This window comes from Schistocerca cancellata, chromosome 11 (assembly GCF_023864275.1).
Source record: "Schistocerca cancellata isolate TAMUIC-IGC-003103 chromosome 11, iqSchCanc2.1, whole genome shotgun sequence".
Taxonomy (NCBI): Eukaryota; Metazoa; Arthropoda; class Insecta; order Orthoptera; family Acrididae; genus Schistocerca; species Schistocerca cancellata.
In genome coordinates this window covers 85,505,646-85,523,161 of record NC_064636.1, presented here as the reverse complement: position 1 = coordinate 85,523,161, position 17,516 = coordinate 85,505,646, and the positions used below count along the sequence as shown (strand labels likewise).

The 17,516-nt window shown below is 44.1% G+C and overlaps 1 protein-coding gene across 1 annotated transcript in view; it reads right to left on the bottom strand.

Annotated features, from left to right (window-relative positions):
- The window catches only part of LOC126108650 (insulin-like growth factor 2 mRNA-binding protein 1), an 824,356-nt gene that overhangs the window by 635,601 nt on the left and 171,239 nt on the right, over positions 1 to 17,516 (bottom strand). The window contains 1 exon segment of the mRNA XM_049913959.1: positions 11,342 to 11,405. Within this exon segment, the coding sequence (XP_049769916.1) occupies positions 11,342 to 11,405 (64 nt within the window).

Here is a 17,516-nt window from a genome sequence, read left to right as displayed (position 1 = left end):
TCTTCCAAGGAGAGAAATCGGTTTTGGAAGCCATCAAAGAAGCAAGAACAAGAAGAAGTATTCTGAAAAAGATAAGAGTGGGAGAACAACACCATAAACAAGATAAATATGAACCTGGAATGCATTAGTGAATGCAGGGTACGTAGAAAAACAAGCTTTAACTTTAACTGGAACTTCCCAGAAGTTCAACTTTTTGCTGCTCTGGTACGCTCTGATGAAAAACTGTTAGAGATAAGAGGCCTTAAATTTTGTGTACTGTCCTAAAACATACTTCACTAAAAAAACCAGTCTATTCTTATGACGTAATTTTGAAAATTAAAGATTTTTAAAGTAAAAACTACGGGTTAATTACCGAAATTTTTGATAATCAATATTTTTAAAAAGTTTGTACAATAACTCATGCCAGCGATATTTTTTTAAAAGCTTCATTTAAAGAAATAGTCTAAAGAACTTCGAGAAAAATCACGCTACTACTATATTTTTATTTCGAGAGATACGTGCCTATGCTGTAGATAAATAATTAACATGCTTTATTTCACTTGCAACACAAAACACAATTCCGAAAAAAATGTGAGACCGAAAACTGTGGTTCGTCCGCTACATTGCTTCCAAAAGATCTTAAAAGATTTTCCCTTGTGTTCACGGACCAGTTCCCTTAAGCTGCGTGCATACTTGGACAACGAACGACAGCAAACCACTTCTTGGGCCTATACTTGCTTAGTGTGTACGTGCGGCAAATCGCAGCCAATGAAGCTGTTGGCCTGGGTTGTGGTTCGGCCTGCTGGTGGAAACATCAAAGCGTTGGTGGTGTTGGCCTTGGGACCCTCGAAGCCGGGACGAATGTTCGTTGCTTCAGTAGTAATTTGTTGGATCTCTAGAACGACTGTGTCTTTAGGTTCTCAAGACAGCCACACGGCACGGTCCAATTGACCGGTTTCGCTCTTTAAGAAGAGCATCGTCAGAGTCTCTGGAAAGTATAGTTTTAAAGTACAGTAGTTGGCTGTTGCAGAGGAAAACTGGTTAATAAAACATACTGACAAAGAGAGGTCCCCAGTGATGGGATTGAATTTTTGCAATCACCGATGGTGATGTGTCAGGATCCCAGGTAACACGTCCTGAAGCCATTCACCCTGGAGGGTCCTCGTTTGCGAGCACAGGACGAAAAATAAAACTTAGCCTGCTACTCTAGAGCATTATAATGAACACCATTTTTCCGTTTCTTGTTGTAGCGTAATGGATAGCATATTAGACTTGTAAACGGCTGGTAGTGGGTTCGAGTCCTGATACATTTTTTCAAGTTCTTTTTAAATTTTTATCGACATGACACCCATTATTGGTTTTCTTCCGTTATTTGGTTCATATGTGATGTTCTTAAAATTTCTAATCCTTTGCTACGTCATTTTAACCACCATATTAACTTTTTCATTTGATTTCATTGCTCCATTGGGCAAAATCATTGGTGGATTTGCTGTTGCCCATGACAAATTGGTTCCTCTTTTTTCTTGTTTTGTATTTTCCTCTTGCATTTGTTCTATGCGTGTGTGTGTGTGTGTGTGTGTGTGTGTGTGTGTGTGCGGCATTTAAAATGTGCGACAACGCAATTTCATCAGCCAGCAAATGTCACGATGAAACAAAGGTGGTATTTGGCGAAGAAATGAGGAGAAATTTCATGAATGCCTTACGCTATGCATTATTTATTTACGAGATGCGATTTCTTCTTTCTGGAAACCCTTCCGATCTCATAAATGCAAACGCCATAGCGATAGGCGAACGAATTGCAGAGGAAGCGATTATTGTTCAGCACGAGGACCTCATTTTAAACATTCATGAAGAGGGATTTTATGATGAGGTAACCCTTTCCATGCTACTATCTGTTAATTTTCGATTTTTTTCATCCGCTATTAATATGAAAAAATTTGTTTTTTGCAATGTTTGCTCGACGATGGACACCGACATCCATTCCATTAAAATACAAAACAAAAAAGGTTGCCTTCGCCGAAGCCTATCCCATTTACTCACTGAAAAGTATCCAACAAAGTGGTTTCTCCAGTTTGCGCAGAAAAGAATACTTGAGGAAATGGAAACATGATGTGAAACGTTGAGGAACTAAATTCCATACGCTGTGTCTAATTGATACGGAAACATCTGAAAAATTTAAGGATACTTGGATGTGACACGAACAAGTGACAATGTGTACACTTCAACAATGGGCGATGGCTATCGCCGTTCCGCACCTATCGAAAAACTTTGAATACTTTTCAAGTGGGAAAGGGCAAACAATTTTAAAATAAAACAGGGAATAAGTTAGAGAAAAGTGACTAAATTCGCTAGTGCAAATGACGTCACAACACATGAAGAAACATTAGAATTACAGTCCAGACCTTGTTACTGATACGGATCAAATGGGTTGCAATTACAAATTAACATATCATCGATCACTGGAGTTTCAGGGATCAAAGACAATATGGGTGCAAAAGAAAACTTTGGAAAAAGCAACACATTCACATGCAGCACAAAATTCTTCGACATTCACTGGTGAATCGCTACCATGCGTGTTCTTATGTAGGCACGAAATCGGAAATAAATTCGAACCTAGGGTTTCTAAAGAAATTGAACGTTTGGAGTTAGAATAGGGAATGTGGTCATCACCTGCTCAAAATTAAGGAAAATTAACGAAAGAACTGTACAGGCTATATGTGCAATCTGTAATGAAACCACGTGTCAAAGAAAAATATATTTATTTATTTACTTGTTGATTTATGGAGTAGTTACATTATACGGCGACATCTATGTGAACAGCGCTTTAAAAGCTGCATGTACTGTGAAAATTATTGGTCCAAAGTATTCTCTCCGTGTTAGCCACGTGACGTATATTTTTAACGTCAGGTGACATACTTCTTTAAACAAGCTTCAGAGCGCACCGGAATTACTTCAAGATAAAGGCGAAATTGCTTAAGGTGAAGACGTAATCAAAATACTTGTAAATTTTCACTGGATCCTCTGTGCACCAGCCTTTCGAAACATGTTAAGGTATGCCTGGTACGGATCCAAGTTGGGTGATTGAAAGACAGTGTTTCGTAACGTCAATAATTTTTCGAACTTGATGGAGAAACAATGTTAATGTATAAAGGTGGCATTTATATTTTGTCCATGGAGCGAAAACACTTTGTATTGTAGATGTTTGTATGACGGTTACACCAAAAAATGTGCATCTCGGAATGAAAAAGAAATTTCTGTGATTGTCGCACAACCAATATGAATACCACGACTTCGTTCTTGATGCCCAGTCGCTTAATCCCTATTTTTAAACTGTAAAATATTACAATTTATAAATAAAAAATACTTAAAACCAGATGGACAACGATTTCAAATGAAAAAAAAAGAATGACAGGAAGACAATACAACAAATAAGAAGGTTAATACGATTGTTAAAATGACGTGGCAAAGGATCAGAAGGTTCAAAAACATTAAATTTGAACTAAATAACAAAAGAATAATAATGGTGGTAAAGACTTAACAGCAATGTGAATGATTTGGGCCTACCACCTTCTGCCGGCAGGAGTGGCCGTGCGGTTCTAGGCGCTACAGTCTTGAGCCGAGCGACCGCTATGGTCGCAGGTTCCTATCCTGCCTCGGGCATGGATGTGTGTGATGTCCTTAGGTTAGTTAGATGTAAGTAGTTCTAAGTTCTAGGCGACTGATGACCTCAGAAGTCAAGTCCCATAGTGCTCAGAGCCATTTGAACCATTTTTTACGACCTTCTGTTTATGCGGGTAGTGTGCTATCCATTACGCTACGACAGCAATCTGAAGAGTGGTGTTCATTATAATGCTCTAGATTAGCAGACTAAATTTTATTTGGTGGTTTCGTTTAATGGCTTCAGTGTACACTACTACACAGATCGTTACAAAAATTCGAGCCCCACCCAAGGGACCTCGCCTTGTGAGTTCGACTTATGGCTGTCCTGAAATAATTTGCACAGTCGCTGTTGCTCCTGCAGGTAATGCCTGCTCTCGCTACGGGTGTCTACTTTTTGTTTGAAAATATCGACGTATGGAGTGGAATGTGGAAAGGGCATTAAAGCTGATAAGAGTTTTATCGTAAATGGGTATGTTTGTGGGCTCCTACAAACTCCAATTAAAAAACCAATTTGAAAAGATTAGACGCTTGGCGGGAAATGAGTGAGTCGTTAGAAAGAAATGTGCACGATGTGGAAAACAAAATGGAGTCTTTACTGACATCTTTTTGCAATGAAAAAAAAAACTGGAAGCTGCCATTAACTCTTTGAAGAGCGGGAATCATTGTAACCCACAACAAATGTAGATGCTCTGAAAGGGCGGTGGTCACAGTGGCCAACCACACATTTTTCTGTTTACCGCCCACAGGCGGCAGTACTCTCAACTAACCAATTAATTGTTGACTTTGAGTTTCATTAGATGGCTCGAGAATCACAGTGAATTACTTACGACACGAGCTGATATTTCGTGCATGGTTGATGTTGTTCGTGGAAGTTTCATGCATTTCTCTTTGTAGCTTTTCTTCGTACGGCTATTTTTAGTAGCAATTCTTTATACACCGAAGCGCCAAAGAAACTGGTATAGGCATGCGTATTCAAATACAGAGACACGTAAACAGGCAAAATATGGCGCTGCGGTCGGCGACGCATATATTAAGACAAGTGTATGGCGCAGCTGTTAGATCGGTTACTGTTGCTACAATGGCAGGTTATCAAAATTTAAGTGAGTCTGAACGTGGTTTTATAATCGGCGCACGAGCGATGGGACACAGCATCTCCGAGGTAGGGACGAATTGGGGATTTTCCTGTACGATCATTTCACGAGTGCACTGTGAATGTCAGGAATCCGGTAAAACATTACATCTCCGACATCGGTGCGGCCGGAAAAACATCGTTCAGTGTGACGGAAGTGCAACACCTCCGCAAATTGCTGAAATTTCAATGTTGAGCCATCAAGAAGTGACAGCGTGCGTACCAGTAAATGAAACATCATTATCGACATGGACTTTCGGAGCCGAAGGCCCACTCGTATACCCCTCATGACTGCATGACACAAGGCTTTACGCCTCGCTTGGGCCTGTCAACATTTACATTGGATTGTTTATGACAGGTAACACGTTGTCTGGTCGAACGAGCCGCGTTTCGAATTCTATCGGACGGATGGACGTGTACTGGTATAGAGAAAACCTCATCAATCTATGGACTCTGCATGTCAGCAAGGGACTGTTCAAGCTGGTGGAGGCTGTGTGATGTTCTGGAGCTTGTGCAGTTGGAGTGATAGGGGCCCCCGATACGTCTAGGTACGAGTCTGACAAATGACACGTACGTAAGCATCCTGACTGATCACCTGCATCCATTGGTGTCCGTTGTGCATTCCGACGAACTTGGGCAATTCCAGCAGAACAATTCGACACCCCATCCGTCCAGAATTGCTACAGACTGCCGCCAGGAACACTCTTCTGAGTCTAAACACTTCCGTTGGCCACCAAACTGCCGGCCGAAGTGGCCGAGCGGTTCTAGGCGCTACAGTCTCGACCCGCGCGACCGCTACGGTCGCAGGTTCGAGTGCTGCCTCGGGTATGGATGTGTGTGATGTCCTTAGGTTAGTTAGGTTTAAGTAGTTCTAAGTTCTAGGGGACTGATGACCTCAGAAGTTAAGTCCCATAGTGCTCAGAGCCGAGCCACCAAACTCCGCAGGCATGAACAGTATTGAGCATACCCGGGGCGCCTTGGAACGTTCTGTTCAGAAGAGATCTCCACCCCTTCGCACTCTTACGGATTTATGGACAGCCCTGCAAGATTCATGGTGTCTGTTCGTTCCAGCACTGCTTCACTCATTAGTCCACGCCACGTCGTGTTGCGGCACTTCTGATTGCTCACGGGGGCCCTACACGATATTAGGCAGGTGTACCAGTTTCTTTGGATCTTCAATGTAGATACGATGTGTAGATGATACGGAGATATTTCGTAATATGCTCTTTTGTATTATTATTGTATAATTACTTCATGAGTTGTTCACAATGGTGCCATGTATCAAACACATATTCATATCTTACTTTTTTTGTTAACAGCAATTAACGAAGTGTATGTAGAGTAATAACTATTAACAGTGATACTTTGTACGGTAAGGTTGCTAAAGTTGGCACGGCTCCATTTCTCAGAGAATACTGTGAACAGACGAACACTAGCAGCTATTTCGTGTGCCCAATGTTGCCAGAGATTCGCTATCATAGTGGCGACACAAAGCAACTATGAAAACAGTTAAGATTTGCATTAAGTTCTTGTAATTGACTAGTACTCATGATTGAAACGTCATAGTAACACGGTAATGGCGATTAAATTTCTGCAGCCGTCACTGAAAAGTACACGCAGTTCACATCACTTTGTCATATTCGCAATATAAAGTTACGTGCCTTTGGACGCAGACTAGTATTATTCAGCGATGTAGTGTGAGTTCCCTCGAAATATCCACCACGAATTTTGTGTGATCTCAGGCTAAGTAGGCCACTATGAACAAAATTTAAGTAATGCTTTTCATTTTGATTGTCAGTCAAACGTGTCTCCTGTTTTTATCTTCGAAGGCGACATTTCTACTTTTAGTCCCCTTGCTTATGAACACATATTATTCGTTTTCAGATGCCGACAAAAACACTCTTAGAAACAAAAAAAAAAAAGAGGATGAAATGCATTGATAGTTATTTAGATGAGTGTAGCCATCACACTATAGCCCATTCACGGGAACATCCTGTTCCAATGAAGGAAACCAGGCTACTAGATTGGACCGATGACACATGATTTTACTTTTCAAATACTTCATTAACAGTGCATATTTATGACTTCCGTTTCCGATATGGTCAAAAGTAAAACATGATGTTCAAGGTACACTGAATATAAAATATCGCAATATCCTAGGATTTTATGACACATTTTCTGTTGGTGAACCATCGTTAACAACCTTTCCCTAAACGTTATGGATGGCCGTGAGACGGTGGCCAAATGCCAATAAAGGAAAAAATCATATCCAATGGTTTACCGTGACTTATAGCAGTTCAGTGTAGTAATGGGTGGCGTTATTTCACTGTGAACAAGCATTAACATTTTAACACTAAGGTGTCTACACACGTAACTGCATGTCTGATAAGCACGCATGATCATGCGTTTTAAACAAGCATGCACAAATTGCTCATGACTCCATAAGGTTTAAGGATGCATGTACAAGCATCATTTCCTACGCGACATATATCGACGTCGAAGGACGATGTCCTTGCATGATTGGTCAAGATAGCGAATGATTTTGCAGAGAGGTGGGATTTTCCGCATTGTACTAACTACGTTAATAGAAAACATGGGAAAAAAGTTCCTTCCGCTGCGACTGGCTCATTTGATTCTAACTGCAAACATACTCACAGTAACGTTCTACTTGCCACAGCAGACGCCAAATGGCAGAATATCGCGCCGAGCTGCTCTTCGGAACGAAGGCTTCTTTTGATCATACAATGTAAGCTTCCACGGCCGGTATTGTCTTCACTTAAAACTTCTGGGCTGATAGGCCGTGGTCGAAGTATAAAACACTCTCCTGACGTTTCGTCTCCGACAGCGGGAGACATCCTCGGAGGTAAAGCGGCGGCAGTCCCGCTGTCGGAGACGAAACGTCAGGAGAGTGTTTTATACTTCGACCACGGCCTATCAGCCCGGAAGTTTTAAGTGAAGAAGGCTTCTTTTTTTTATGATGCCTTTACTTTCAGGACTGATATCCTTACATCATTCCTTTTTTCTTTTCCGTACAGAATTTGAGCCAGCCGTGACAAAACTGTTCTGGTGAGCAAAGATACTCGTATAGGAGACAAGCGAAATACCCTCAGACTTCTAGAAGAATATAATATGTACTTCCAATTCCAATCAAAGCGAGTGCTAATAGGTGTGAATAGTTTAATAAGTCACGGGTGCAAAATACTGACACGAATTCTTTACAGACGAATGGAAAAACTGGCAGAAGCCGACCACGGGGAAGATCAGTTTGGATACCGTAGAAATGTTGGAGCACACGAGGCAATACTGATACTACAACTTATCTTAGGAGATGGGCTGAGGAAAGGCAAACCTACGTTTCTGGCATTCGTACACTTAGAGAAAGCTTTTGACAATGTTGACTGGAATACCTCCTTTCAAATTATGATGATGGCAGGGGTAAAATACAGGGAACGAAAGGCTATTTACAATTTGTACAGAAACCAGATGGCAGTTATAAGAGTCTAGGGGCAGCAGTGGATAGGAAGGGAGTGAAACAGGGTGTAGCCTATCCCCGATGTTGTTCAGTCTGTGTACTGAGCCAGCAGCAAAGGAAACAAAAGAAAAATTTGGAGTAGAAATTGAAATCCATGGAGAAGAAACAAGAACCTTTAGGTTTGCCGACGACACTGTTATTTTGTCAGAAACAGCGAAGGACCTGGAAAAGCAGTTGCGTGGACAGTATCTAGAAAGGAGGATAAAAGATGAACGTCAACCAAAGGAAAACGAGGATAATGGAATGTACTCGAATTAAAGCAGTTGACGCGGAGGGAATTAGATTGCGAAATGAGACACTTAAAGTGATAGACGAGTTCTGCTATTTGGGAAGCAAAATAACTAATGATGGTCGAAGTAGAGAGAACATAAATGTACACTGGCTATGACAAGGAAAGAGTTTCTGAAGAAGATAAATTTGTTACCATCGTGTATAGATTTAAGTGTCAGGAAGTCATTTCTGAAAGTATTTGTACGGAGAGTACCCACGTATGGAAGTGAAACATGGAGGATAATAGTTGACAAGAACACAACAGAAGCTTTTGAAATGTGGTGCTACAGAAGAATACTGAAGATTGGGTAGATGACGCAATTCATGAGGAGGAATTTAATATAATTGGGGAGAAGGGGAATTTTTGGCACAACTTGACTAGAAGAAGGGATCGGTTGGTAGGACACGTTCTGGGGCACAAAGCGATTATTAATTTAGTACCGGAACGAAGCGTGGAGGGTAAAAATCGTAGAGGGAGACCAATAGATAATACAGTAAGCAGATTCAGAAGGATGTAGGGTGTAGTAGTTACTCGAAGATGAAGAGGCTTGCACAGGATAGAGTGGCACGGAGAGCTGCATGAAATCAGTCTCAGGGGTGAAGACCACAACAGCAACAAGAACATAGTATTTTGACCTCGGTAAACTGATCTCTTTTTATTACTACATCTTCCTTTGCCGCAGGATACGAAGGTCACTCCAAAAGAAATGCACACTATTTTTGTAAAAATACAGTTTTCATTCTGCATGTGTGAAAGTTTTACAGTGTGTAGATACATCCTTCCCGCTTGTTTTCAAACTTAGTTCGACCTGTTCCCGTGAGTGGCGCCGTCACAGCATGTCTTCGAGATGGCTGCTACACTTGACGTTCGTCAGAAGCAACGTGCTGTCATAGAATTCCTGTGCTGTGTAAACGAAACAGTGGAAAACATCCACAAGAGATTGAAAAAGGTGTACGGAGATACTGCTGTCGATCGCAGTACAGTTAGTCGGTGGGCAAGCAGGTTATGTGATGAAAGCGGGCACGGCAATATTGAGGATTGCCCTCGCAGCGGCAGGCCTCGTACTGCACACACTCCAGACAATGTGCAGAGAGTTAACGAATTGGTGACCAGTGACAGACGCATCACTGTGAGCGAACTGTCACTCTACGTTGGGATAGGGGAAGGAAGTGTTTGCAGAATACTGAAAGTGTTGGCATTAAAAGAGGTTTGTGCCAGGTAGGTTCCCAGGATGTTGACAGTGGCTAACAAAGAAACAAGAAAAACGGTATGCAGCGAACTTTTGGAACAGTACGAGAATGGTGGAGATGAATTTCTTGGAAGAATTGCGACAGGTGATGAAAAATGGCTCCATCATTTTTTCACCAGAGACAAAGAGGCAACCAATGGAGTGGCATCATGCAAATTCACCCAAGAAAAAAAAATTCAAAACCACACCTTCTGCTGGAAAAGTTATGGCTACGGTGGTTTTCGATTCCGAAGGACTCTTAATTGTGGACATCGTGCCAAGTGGAACCACCATAAATTCTGATGCATATGTGACGACACTGAAGAAACTGCAAGCTCGACTGAGTCGCGTTCACTACATCGGCAAAGGCGGGATGTTTTGCTGTTGCACAATGCACGACCACATGTCAGTCAAAAACCCGTGAAAACGATCAAAAAACTGGTTCCATGTAACTATCATCTCTTTGGGAAACTGAAAGACTCTCTTCGTGGAACAAGTTTTGAAGATGATGTCTCCCTTGTGCACGCTGCCAAACAGAATTTTACCATGCGGGTAAACAGGCGCTGGTTCCAAGATGGCGTAAGGCAGTTGAGAGGGATGGAAATTATGTGGAGAAATATTGTTCCTAATGGATGTATCTACACACTGTAACTTTCAAACATGTAGAATAAAAGAATGAGATTTTCACTCTGCAGCGGAGTGTGCGCTGATATGAAACTTCCTAGCAGATTAAAACTGTGTGCCGGCCCGGGACTCGAACTCAGGACCTTTGCCTTTCGCCGGCAAGTGCTCTACCAACTGAGCTACCCAAGTACGACTACAAACTTAACAGAAGCTCTCCTGCGAACCTTATAGTGAGGACAGGGCGTGAGTCGTGCTTGGGTAGCTCAGTTGGTAGAGCACTTGCCCGCGAAAGGCAAAGGTCCCGAGTTCGAGTCTCGGTCCGGCACACAGTTTTAATCTGCCAGGAAGTTTCATGTAGAATAAAAGATGAATTTTTTAAAAAAGTTGTGTGCATTTCTTTTGGAGTGACCCTCGTACATTGCTTTATATTTAACAAGAAGATCATACGCATCAGCCCTACTTGTTTTTATCGTGATACAGCTTTGATTTGATATTCCACAGGAAAGGCTGACTTTCGTAGTGCCGGAATGAAATCTTGCAGCGATTCGCGGCTGATGTGTTTCAGATCACTAGAGATGATTTCCCAGCACTAGTACACACGCTCAATCGTGCGTACCTTGTATGCTCGCGCAAATCCGATCGAGCATCGAGCAGTCTGTACATTACTCGTATTGCACACACTCGAGCACGGTTGAGCAAAACGCCTGACCGTGTGTGCTTATCAAGCACGCAGTTACGTGTGTAGCCTCCTTTAAACACACAAACTAACAAAAATAAAGAGAAAACGTCCGCAGACAAGCACAACAATGAAGACAAAACGAGCAGTCTTTATTGTCCAGAAGGCATGCAGGAAGGAAGTTTATTAACAGCAAGGAGTGAACAACGAGAACAGAAGGAGATGCGTTCGCCGCCGCTCACCTCTTCTTGGCGCCGCCGGCTACCGAAGGCTCCACCACCAGCGACGACCCCTGGAAGTTGTAGCCTGCAACACACCACACACGTCCGTCACTAACACATCTTACACTGCAGCGCCAAACAAATTGCTACAGGCACGCGTATTCAAATACAGGGATACGTAAACAGTAGAATACGGCGCTGCGGTCGGTGATGCCTCTACGGGGTGATCCAATGATCGTGACTGGGCCAAATATCTCACGAAATAAACATCAAACGAGAAAACTACCAAGAACGAAACTCGTCTAGCTTGAAGCGGGAAACCAGATGGCGCTGTGGTTGGCCCGCTGGATGCGCTGCCGCAGGTCAAACAGATATCAACAGCGTTTTTTTAAAAATAGGAACCCCCATTTTTTATTACATATTGGTGTAGTACGTAAAGAAATATGAATGTTTTAGTTGAACCACTGTTTTCACTTTGTGAGAGATGGCACTCTAATACTCACAAACGTATAAGTACGTGCTGTCCCGTAACATTCCGCCAGTGCGGACGGTATTTGCTTCGTGATACATTATCCGTGTTAACATAGACCGTTTATCAATAGCGGAAAAGGTCGATATCGTGTTGATGTATGGCTATTCTGATTAAAATGCCCAACGGGCGTGTGCTATGTATGCTGCTCGGTATCCTGGACGACATCATCCAAGTGTCCGCACCGTTCCCCGCATAGTTAACGTTATTTAAGGAAACAGGAAGTGTTCAGCCACATGTGAAACGTCAGCCACGGCCTGCAACAAATGATGATCCCCAAGCTGGTGTTTCAGCTGCTGTCGCGGCTAATCCGCGAAAATCGGGAATCTCAAAAACGTCGGTGTTGGGAATGCTACATCGACATCGATTGCACTCGTACCATCTTTCTATGCACCAGGAATTGCATGGCGACGGCTCTGAACGTCGTGTACAGTTCTGCCACCGGGCACACGAGAAATTACGGGACGATGATGACTTTTTTCCACGCGTTCTATTTAGCGACGAAGCGTCATTCACCAGCAGCGGTAACATAAACCGGCATAATATGCACTATTGGGGAACGGAAAACCCACCATGGCTGCGACAAGTGGAACATCAGCGACCTTGGTGGGTTAATGCATGGTGCGGCATAATGGGAGGAAGGACAATTGGCCCCCATTTTATCGATGGCAGTCTAAATGTAGCAACGTATACTGATTTCCTACGTAATTTTCTACCGATGTTACTACAAGATGCTTCACTGCATGACAGAATGGGGATGTACTTCCAACATGATATATGTCCGGCACATAGCTCGCGTGCGGTTGAAGCGGTATTGAATAGCATATTTCATGACAGGTGGATTGGTAGTCGAAGCACCATACCGTGGCCCGCACGTCCCTGGATTTCTTTCTGTGGCGAAAGTTGAAGGATATTTGCTATCGTGATCCACCGACAACGCCTGACAACATGCGTCAGCGCATTGTCAATGCATGTGCGAACACTACGGAAGGTGAACTACTCGCTGTTGAGAGGAATGTCGTTATACGTGTTGCCAAATGCATTGAGGTTGAAGGACATCATTTTGAGCATTTATTTCATTAATGTGGTATTTACAGGTAATCACGCTGTAACAGCATGCGTTCTCAGAAATGATAAAAATGGCTCTGAGCACTATAGGACTTAACATCTGAGGTCATCAGTCCCCTAGAACTTAGAACTACTTAAACGTAACTAACCTAAGGACATCACACAGATCCATGCCCGAGGCAGGATTCGAACCTGCGACCGTAGCGGTCTCTCGGCTCCAGACTGTAGCGCCCAGAACCGCACGACCACTCCGGCCGGCCCTACGTTCTGTATTTTAATTTAAAAAAAAAAAACCTACGTGTTACCAACTGTTCGTTTAAAATTGTGAGCCATATGTTGGTGACTATTACAGCGCCATCTATCACAAAGCGAAAAAAGTGGTTCAACTAATACATTCACATTTCTTTACGTTCTACGAGTATATGTAATAAAAATGGGGTTCCTATTTTTAAAAACGCAGTTGATACCCGTTTGACCTATGGCAGCGTCATCCAGCGGGCCAACCATAGCGCCATCTGGTTTTCCCCTTCAAGCTAGACGAGTTTCGTTCTTCGTAGTTTTTTCGTTTGACGCTTATTTCGTGAGATATTTGGGCCGGTCACGATCAATGGACCACCCTTTATAAATAGGCAGAATACGGCGCTGCGGTCGGCAATGCCTACGTAGGCCCCAAGTGTCTTGCGCAGTTGTTAGATCGGATACTGTTGCTACAATGGCAGGTTATCAAGATTTAAGTGAGTTTGAACGTAGTGTTATAGTAGGCGCGCGAGAAATGAGACGCAACACCTCAGTAGTGATGATGCGGGGATTTTCCCGTACGACCATTTCACGACTGTACCGTGAATGTCAAAATTCAGTGAAACATCTGATCTCCAACATCGCTGCAGCCGGAAAAAGATCCTCCAAGAACGGGACCAACGATGACTGAAGAGAATCGTTCAACGCGACGGAAGTGCAACCTTTCTGCAAATTGCTGCAGATTTCAATGCTGCACCTTCAACAAGTGTCGGCGTGCGAAACATTCAACGAAACATCATCGATGTGGGCTTGCGGAGCCAAAGGCCCACTGTTGTACGACACAAAGCTTTACTCCTCGCCTGTGCCCATCAACACCGAAATTGGACTGTTGATGACTGGAAACATGTTTCCTGGTCGGACGAGTCTAATTTCAAATTGTATCGAGCGGATGGACGTGTACGGGTATGGAGACAGCCTTATGAATCCGTGGACCGTGCGTGTCAGCAGGCGACTGTTCGAGCTGGTGGAGGCTCTGTAATGGGGTGGTGTGTGTGCAGTTGGAGTGATATGGGACCTCTGATACGTCTAGATACGACTCTACATCTACGTGATTACTCTGCTATTCACAATAAAGTGCCTGTACCGTTCCACTCTCGAATGGCGCGCGGGAAAAACGAATGACTTAAACTTTTCTGTACGAGCCCTGATTTCTCTTATTTATCGTAATGACCATTTCTCTTTATGTAGATAGGTGCCAACACAATTTTTTCACAATCGGAGGTGGTAACGGGTGATTGAAATTTCATGAGAAGATCCCGTCGCAACGAGAAACACCTTTTTCTTAATGACTGCCACTCGAATTCACGTATCATGTCTATGGCACTATCGCCCCTTTTTCACGATAATACAAAACGAGCTGCCCTTCTTTGTAATTTTTCGATGTTATCCATCACTCCCACCTGATGTGGATCCCTCATCGCACAGCAATACTCCAGAATAGGGCGGACAAGCGTGGTGTGAGCAGTCTCTTTAGTAGACCTGTTGTACCTTCTAAGCGTTCTGCCAGTGAATCGCAGTCTTTCGTTTGCTTTACCCACAGCATTATCAATGTGATCGCTCCAATTTAGGTTACTTGTAATTGTAATCCGTAAGTATTTAACTGAATTTACAGCCTTCAGAGTTGTGTGATTTCTAGCGTAATAGAAATTTAGCGGATTTCTTTTAGTACTCTTGCGAACAACTTCATACTTTTCATTATTCAGGGTCAATTGGCACTTTCTGCACCAAACAGGTATCTTATCTGAGTCATTTTGCAAATCATTTTAGTCATTGTATCAGTATACTCTGAAAGGAACCTGACTGGTATACTATCTGAACCGGAGGCCTTGCCTTTATTACGTGATATAAGCTACTTTGCTATACCGAGGACATTTACTTCTATTGATTGGCGACTCCATGTTGTCTTGTGCACTACGACCAGATAACAGGTATACTTGAAAAAAGAGACAGCATTGGTCGTATATTTTTTACTATCGCAAAATCGATTTTCTGTCACTGAGTGACCATCTTCAGTGCTGTATTGTATAACTTAAATTAGGATGCACTGTTGTCACTAAGCTTACGGCAATCACATAGACTCATGTGCATCCTAATTTAAGTTATACAATATAGCACTGAAGATGGTCACTCAGTGACAGAAAATCGATTTTGCGATAGTAAAAAATATACGACCAATGCTGTCTCTTTTTTCAAATTTACTTCTATGTTTCTCATCTTGGTAGTTGTTCTTCATTGGAATTCAGGGGGATTTACTCTTTGGTGAAGGAGCTTCGGAAAACCGTGTTTAATAACTCTGCTGTAGTGGCACTGTCATCAGTGACTTCACCGTTGTTATCGCGCAGTGAAGATATTGTTTGTGTCCTCCCAATGGTGTACTTTATGTATGAATAGAATCTCCTTGGGTTTTCTGCCAGGTGACAGGTACGTAAGCAACCTGTCTGAGCACCTGCATCCATTCATTGTGCATTCCGACGAGCTTGGGCATTTCCAGCAGGACAATGCGACGCCCTACATGCCCAGACAAGGTCGCTCCAGGAACTCCCTTCTGAGTTTAAACACTGCCGCTGGCCACCAAACTCCCCAGACATCAACATTATTGAGCATATTTGGGATGCCTTGCAAGAAGAAATCTCCACCCCCTCGTACTCTTACGGATTTATGGACAGCCCTGCAACATTCCCTCCAGCTCTCCTTCAGACATTAGTCGAGTCCATGCCACGTGGTGTTGTGGCTCGTCTGCGTGCTCGCGGGGTACCACACGATATAAGGCAGGTGTACTAGTTTCTTTGGCTTTTCATTGTATCATATACACAATCTATCACAATTCATCTTACACACTTGTAAATGTTGTAGAGAGGACTTAGCAGATCAACTTTTGTAGAGGAATTCATGTCCGAAAACGTCATCCAACGACGCGACATAACGTCAAAGTTACAATTCCCGCCGCCTGTAAATTTACGTACAGGGTGGCCCACTTAAAAACGTTTCAGCGGAAGTATCTCTCGAATAAAAATAGATATTGAAAAACGACTTTCGCCGGTATGAATGTAAGACAGAGACTCATGAAAATACACTCCTGGAAATGGAAAAAAGAACACATTGACACCGGTGTGTCAGACCCACCATACTTGCTCCGGACACTGCGAGAGGGCTGTACAAGCAATGATCACACGCACGGCACAGCGGACACACCAGGAACCGCGGTGTTGGCCGTCGAATGGCGCTAGCTGCGCAGCATTTGTGCACCGCCGCCGTCAGTGTCAGCCAGTTTGCCGTGGCATACGGAGCTCCATCGCAGTCTTTAACACTGGTAGCATGCCGCGACGGCGTGGACGTGAACCGTATGTGCAGTTGACGGACTTTGAGCGAGGGCGTATAGTGGGCATGCGGGAGGCCGGGTGGACGTACCGCCGAATTGCTCAACACGTGGGGCGTGAGGTCTCCACAGTACATCGATGTTGTCGCCAGTGGTCGGCGGAAGGTGCACGTGCCCGTCGACCTGGGACCGGACCGCAGCGACGCACGGATGCACGCCAAGACCGTAGGATCCTACGCAGTGCCGTAGGGGACCGCACCGCCACTTCCCAGCAAATTAGGGACACTGTCGCTCCTGGGGCATCGGCGAGGACCATTCGCAACCGTCTCCATGAAGCTGGGCTACGGTCCCGCACACCGTTAGGCCGTCTTCCGCTCACGCCCCAACATCGTGCAGCCCGCCTCCAGTGGTGTCGCGACAGGCGCGAATGGAGGGACGAATGGAGACGTGTCGTCTTCAGCGATGAGAGTCGCTTCTGCCTTGGTGCCAATGATGGTCGTATGCGTGTTTGGCGCCGTGCAGGTGAGCGCCACAATCAGGACTGCATACGACTGAGGCACACAGGGCCAACACCCGGCATCATGGTGTGGGGAGCGATCTCCTACACTGGCCGTACACCACTGGTGATCGTCGAGGGGACACTGAATAGTGCACGGTACATCCAAACCGTCATCGAACCCATCGTTCTACCATTCCTAGACCGGCAAGGGAACTTGCTGTTCCAACAGGACAATGCACGTCCGCATGTATCCCGTGCCACCCAACGTGCTCTAGAAGGTGTAAGTCAACTACCCTGGCCAGCAAGATCTCCGGATCTGTCCCCCATTGAGCATGTTTGGGACTGGATGAAGCGTCGTCTCACGCGGTCTGCACGTCCAGCACGAACGCTGGTCCAACTGAGGCGCCAGGTGGAAATGGCATGGCAAGCCGTTCCACAGGACTACATCCAGCATCTCTACGATCGTCTCCATGGGAGAATAGCAGCC